Genomic DNA, 6,558 nt, shown 5'->3' with positions numbered 1-6,558 from the left:
TTATATATATATATATATATATATATATATATATATATATATATATATATATATATATATATATATATTTATATTAAATATTATAAATATTACATAAATGTTGATTAAATTATAAATTTAATACCAAAACTTATTTTATCAGTATTTATATAACTTATTATTTAAGATTAAACTTAAATTTCAGTCACCTGCGGAGGCGATAGTTTAAGACCGGTCAGCCTTCCCGCCATTTTTGTCCAAGGAAAAAAACTGAAAATAATGTTGAGAGTGGGATTTGAACCCACGCCCTTTCGGACCAGAACCTTAATCTGGCGCCTTAGACCAACTCGGCCATCTCAACTTTGATGCTTGTAAGTCTTTTATTTTATATTGTAATGTTTATTTGCATCCGACATTAGGTTCGAAGGCAGAATTTCTCCATTTTACACGAAACCTTCCCAAATTGTTACCTAAATTAAATATTTATATTTCCCTCGAGTTGGTGGTTATTCACCTTTGACTCCATTTAACATTAAATGTTGTCGAAAAATTCAAAATTTTGAAATGTCATATCTTCTAGAAGCTTTAACGAGAATTTATTGTTGTCAAAATATGGACTGAAAAACGTCTATGGACATCTCTATTGATACGATGCTTATTGTAACGATTATGCTCATCCAGGGCATGTTGCTCATGGTCATATGCCCGTCACATCGAACACTTTATTTAATTTCATGTTGTATTGCTTTACTATTGTATTTTCTCTTCGTACGACTATTCATGATTGTGACGCTTATGATACCAGCTTCAATGCTTAAGTTAGCATAGAGAATTGAAGTGTAGTATCCCCTCTAAGTTGAAGATAGATATTTATATGAAAACCTTTTAGCATTACTATCTAACTTAGTCACTTTTCTCGACCATTTTAATAAAATGATGGTCACTAATTGCTCGGCCATTTTAATACTTTCATTTTTAATAAATTTATTAAAAAAAAAAAAAAAAAAAAAAACTCCATTAGTGGGTTTGTCCTAGATTTTCACTTTTTGCCTCCACTACTTTAAAAGTGGTTGCATCCTTTGATATGTTGCTGGGAGACATTCTCTCCCATACATTTCATTTTCCATATTTGGAGATTTAAAAAATTATTTGAAATTCAATTTCCCATATTAAAAAAAAAAAAACTAATAATTTAAACATGACTTTAAAATAATTAACCCAAAAATTCAAAATAAATCAGAAGGGAAGGACAATTTTGTCATTTCATAACAAACAACAAAATAATGAAATAAAATACAAAAATTGAAAAATAATTTACTCTTTTTTAAAAATAAAAAAAAATCATAAATTAATTAGTAATTAATATATATATATTTTAAAAAAATATAAAATAATGCATCAAATCCAATGCCAAAATGCAGCCTTAACGCTCCAGTTGACTCTAAAAAAACAGCATTAAATAATGAAAATTTCCGCAATATAATATTATTCTAAACAACACAAAATAAAAATAAAAAAAGTAGAAATAATTAATTTTTTTAGTTAAATTATTTGAAATTTAATTTTTTTTTCAGGAAGAAAATTTTCCCTTTCTCTCTCACAAACCAGCCTCGGGGTTCTCTCTCTCTCTCTCTGAAAGTGTGAGAAAAAAAAAACCCCTAAAAAGCTTTTGATCTCGCCGGATTTTCGTCTCTGTCAACAACGACGGTGTGAGAATCTTCTCTTGAGTTTTGATTTTTCTGCTAGATTACGGTGGATCAGATCTTGGTTAGGGTTTTTGGTTTCTGTGAAAAGCCCTAACGGAGGGAGGAGGAGAGGAGGAGGTAAATTTGTGAAGTGAGTGGAAGGAGGAGTGAAGCGGTGCTGAGACTGAATCGGAGCGGAAATGTACAAGAACCAGCTTCAAGAGCTGGCACAGAGGAGTTGCTTTAATCTTCCCTCGTATACCTGCATTAGGGAAGGACCAGACCATGCGCCGAGGTTTAAAGCTACTGTTAACTTCAATGGCGAGGTCTTTGAATGCCCTCAGTACTGCTCTACTCTCCGTCAGGCTGAGCACTCCGCGGCTGAGGTTGCCTTGAACGCTCTCTCTAACCGTGGTCCTCCTCATTCACTTGCGGCTAGGATACTGGTGAGTCTTGTTTGGTTTTCGTTTTTGTTCTTCGGCTTGCTTGATCTTCATTTCTTTGTTGTTTTTTCATGCGACGAATCAATGTTACTGTTTGCGGTAGGATTATTCGTGGAAATTAGCTAGTAGTTTTAGGTTTTTGTTTTGTTAGTATTGGTTGAGCATTTTGTTCTTGTTCTCTTCTTAAGATTCCTGATATCATTTCCGGTTTCTGCGGCTAAGAAGCGTAGATTATAGAGAAATTGCACAATCTGTGCGTCTTGTTAGCAATGGCACCTTTGCACCTCAGCTAGAGCTCTTAGTCTGCCAATATCTCGGTCGATGGGTTGATTAAGATCTTAGATATGGTTTTTTCTGCTATCTGGGGTTAAAATGATGGCTGTGACATGGTTTAGGTTGGGGTTTTTCTTCTCAGTTACGAGATGAACTTGTAATCTCTCTGATCGGCCGGAATTCTCTGATTAGGCCTACGGTTTAGGGTCATCTTCGAACGAAAAGTGTGACCTCGTGACGCTTCCTCGAGGTTCCGTTCCGTGAGAGGAGGTATCTAGTTTTGTTTACCTTATTATCTCGGAACCAGCTGTCGGGAGTAGTCTTCTTGGGCAAGGTTGTGTAATTAATTTTCTCATTAATGGGTTTGTCGGTCGTCCAATTGTGTCTTCGGTAGCTCCCAACTTTGGCTCATTTTATTTCTCCGATCTCATAAATGACCAGATGGGTATTGTAGCAACGGCAGGGACTAGGAATCCAGCACCAATTGTGATAAACTTGTTGGAGGTTGAATTTCAGATGGAGATGATGATTCATGTTTAACCAATTAGAAATTAGGAGGACATTGCCATTATCTCCGTGCATAAAAGTTTATAGGCTTTACAACTTCGGTTTTAAATGTAATTATTTCTCCCCAAGTTTCAGTAGAAATTGTTTGACTAAACTTTTCTTTGCTGTTTTTTAAATTATATGTCTCCTCTTTTGCCGTTCAAGCGAATATCATGGTGTTTGAAGAGGGAGATGAGAGATTTTAGATCGATTTCTGGGTTACTTTTCCTTGAACATTGTTATTTATGAGATTCATCTTCTGATATGAGGATGTGTTCTCTTCTGTATCATTTCATTTAATCGATGGAATTGTTTGCATATGGAGCTTTAGGTTCTATGTATGGCCTTAGTGATTTCAGTTAAATGAGAATATTTTTGCGATTGTAGCTTAAAATGGTAAATATTTTGTCCTTCGAGCTGCCCTCCCCGATTTTTGGTTTAATTATTTACTATAATCGTCTATGATCAGGATGAAACAGGGGTTTACAAGAACCTCCTGCAGGAAATTGCGCAAAGAGTTGGAGCCCCATTGCCACAATATACAACGTTCAGATCAGGCCTTGGTCACCTACCTGTTTTTACGGGGATAGTAGAATTGGCTGGAATAACATTTACTGGAGAACCAGCCAAGAACAAAAAACAGGCAGAGAAGAATGCTGCAATGGCAGCTTGGTCAGCTTTAAAACAATGTGAGTTTTTTTTTTTTTTTTTTAATGCCTACCTTGTATAACTATTATCCAGTGAAAAGAGAGAATAGACCATCTTATTTTGTGCATATTTTGTGCAAGTTAATGGTATGCAACCCGTATATGATGTTATTATATGCTCGAACATGTAGATTAGCGTTCAAACGATTCCTCTGCGACATGTTGATGCCGATGGTCTTTATTATATCGCCTAAATTTCCTATGGAAGCTAAATATCCTATGCTTGATGTGCTTATGGCATGCTTAAAAATTAAATATTTTGCCTTCATCGGTTTTTCTTGTGCGAGTCTGAGAGAACACACCATGGAATTCCTTCTAATAGATAATACCAATTGCGAACACTCCTTGTTGTGATTCAAAGTTGCCATAAGTTTATTCTAAGAATATTCTTATCTTATCATGGTGCCTATTTATTATATATATTCTGGTGTTGAGCTAACATTTTGTTTTAATTTTGGCTAGTGGCTAAGCAATCAGCGAGCTCGTCATCAGAACCAGAAAACAATGATGAGCTGGAGCAGATCACGATAGCTCGAGCCTTATTGAATTATCGCCAAAAGGAAAAAATGGCCATGTCGAATCCAAATGCAACAATACCATTCCCCAAAAGACTTCATATTCAAAGTCCAAGGCCAACTAGTCCCCAACGTCCCCCTGCACCAACATCAAAAATTCTTCCCTTAATTTGCCAAAAGGCAGCTCCTCGAAGCAGAGCGCCATTTTCTGCAAATAAAATCCTTATTCCACAATCCCCAACTTCTGCAGTAGAAGGCTCTGGAACCTGCCCCCAGAAGTTTAGTGCCGGAGCTGCTCTTTCTTATATTCCTGTTCAGCAGTTTAGGGCATCTTGCCGTGGTATTGCCCCACCAGTGACAATTAGAACAGCAATGCCTGTGTATTCAGCCCCGCCTCTACCGCAACCATCGAAGCTACCTCCACAGCAAGTAATTCGAGTCCCACCTGTACGTATTGCCCCACCCGTTTCTATTAGGCAAGCGATACCTGCTTTTGCTGCTCCCCCAGTACGCAAGGAAAGTCCTGTAGTTAAAAAAGAAGATTGTCCAGCTTCAACTGCTCCAAAGGAAGAGCCTCCTGCTCCTTCCGCACCCTCACAGCCTACTAAATCACCTGCTGAAGTAGAAGAACAAGCTACAACCACAATGGCAAACAGTCAGCAAGAAATTAAGACATTAGAGAACCTCGAACAACTCCAAATTTGATGAGTTGAATCATTAGAAAGACCACATAGGAGATCGTCGTATTGTTTTGCAGTAAAGTTAGGTTATCTCATCTTGTCCGCATCTTATTTTGAGTGTCAACCTTTTTTCTTTTCATCTTTTTTGCCCTGTTTTGTTCAAACTTGAGTTTAGAGGTGGAAAAGTTGGTATCAGCATCCCTGCAGCAGAAATGCCATTCATCAGCAACTGTGTCAACTTATGTACTTATATATTAGGTTGTCCTATCTTCTCCAAGAATTCTGTTCTGATTTATGCATGCCATCTTTGCATCCCAAGATAGGCTGATGAGAGCCCGAGGATGCATGGATGTCGTTAAGGTTGTCATCAAGAGTCTCTAGTTAACCACCTCGCCCATCGCTCGGGACCCTCATTTCCATTTTTCTGCATTCCTACATTTTCATGCATATATATATTTGCTGATCTTGTCGGAACAGTGATTCTAAAGATGCTCATGTTGTGGCTTCCCCCTGAAGGGGCCTTTCAAGAGGCATGGAATATTTCAGTTGCTGAAATTTGGAGTCGAAATTCTTGTTCGGAATGGAATGAATGATATTTGTATATCAGGTGGTGTATTGCAGTATTTTAAGGACATCCTTCCATTAGTAGCATAATTTAGATCCAATAATATGTGACTTGAAAGGCCAAGGCCCCATAAATGCATTATTTTAGACATTAATGGTATTAGATGAAACAGGGTAGTGATAATGGAACATAGCTTCCCATTTAATGAAAAAAAGATGTAATGATTTGGGCATAGTGAATGCCAACATGCATATATCATCATCATTGACAGAGGCTTTCCTACTATTCCATCATACCCATTGGCCTAAACAGACCAATCCTTTCCCTCCCAACTAAAGCCCATATGTTTGACCAAACAAGAGTTTTTGGTAATGGAATCTTTTTAATCTACGTTTCGTCATGAGTTTTACGTTCATGGAAAATGAAATAAAAGACAAGACGGGATGAAAAAGGAAAACAGATTGTTGGATGATGAAAGTCCTACATCCGCTAATTTAGAGAATGATCATGAGTTTATAAACAAAGAATACTCTCTATATGTACAAGGCCTTTTGGAGAAGCCTCAATATCATACCATTGTGGAGAGTCGTGTTCGTCTAACATAGACATCTCTCCCATCCCCAAAATTTATTTGACAAACAATTTTTTTTAGTTTAAAATTTTATTACGATAGAAGAAAAGGCACAACTTTTGAGGGAAACCCATTAATTAAGAGTCAATATATCTCAAAAGAAATAAATTAAAAAATAAAAAATAAAAAGTTAAAAAAATGAAATTATTGGGACACTGATCAGTGGGGGATGGAGAGGTCGAACAACAACTCCCCCACCACGTCATAAAAACCTGCCACGTCATCATTCTAAATAATTTTACATTTGGTTTGAAGGGAAGGGAATGAAATGAATGACATAATTGGGCCCATTGGACTGGGCCCAATATGGGGCCCAACTTGCAATCAATGTTCCTTTCCAAATAATTAAAATTAAATTAAATAAAAATGCAAAAGCAAATGGGAGCCCTTTCCACACCCATTAGCAAGATACAATCATAACGAAATTTGATTTCATCTATTTGACTTTTCTATCGACGCGTCAATATTTGACCTGTAATATGAACCTTCCTCTTTGTCTCCGTTTGTCATTAGATGAATACGATTCTCCACAAT

At 36.7% G+C, this 6,558-nt stretch overlaps 1 protein-coding gene and 1 non-coding gene across 2 annotated transcripts; one reads left to right on the top strand and one right to left on the bottom strand.

Annotated features, from left to right (window-relative positions):
* Positions 1 to 259: 259 nt before the first annotated feature.
* TRNAL-AAG lies at positions 260 to 340 on the bottom strand. The gene has a single exon. It is a non-coding gene; the product is annotated as a tRNA-Leu (tRNA).
* A 1,223-nt stretch (positions 341 to 1,563) lies between these two features.
* LOC111443925 (double-stranded RNA-binding protein 2-like) lies at positions 1,564 to 5,430 on the top strand. Its single transcript, XM_023081783.1, has 3 exons — positions 1,564 to 2,110; positions 3,396 to 3,615; positions 4,096 to 5,430. Exons 1-3 carry the CDS (start codon positions 1,865 to 1,867, stop codon positions 4,851 to 4,853), a joined length of 1,224 nt encoding a protein of 407 aa, XP_022937551.1. The 5' UTR covers positions 1,564 to 1,864; the 3' UTR covers positions 4,854 to 5,430.
* Positions 5,431 to 6,558: the final 1,128 nt, after the last annotated feature.

Source organism: Cucurbita moschata, unplaced genomic scaffold (genome assembly GCF_002738365.1).
Source record: "Cucurbita moschata cultivar Rifu unplaced genomic scaffold, Cmos_1.0 Cmo_Scf00006, whole genome shotgun sequence".
NCBI lineage: Eukaryota > Viridiplantae > Streptophyta > Magnoliopsida > Cucurbitales > Cucurbitaceae > Cucurbita > Cucurbita moschata.
This window is presented reverse-complemented; position numbering and strand designations above follow the sequence as displayed.

Coding starts and splice junctions, on each gene's coding strand:
- LOC111443925 (XM_023081783.1), top strand. CDS start 1,865: ATGTACAAGAACCAGCTTCAAGAGCTGGCACAGAGGAGTTGCTTTAAT. Junction 2,111..3,395: donor CACTTGCGGCTAGGATACTG/GTGAGTCTTGTT, acceptor GTCTATGATCAG/GATGAAACAGGGGTTTACAA. Junction 3,616..4,095: donor TTGGTCAGCTTTAAAACAAT/GTGAGTTTTTTT, acceptor AATTTTGGCTAG/TGGCTAAGCAATCAGCGAGC.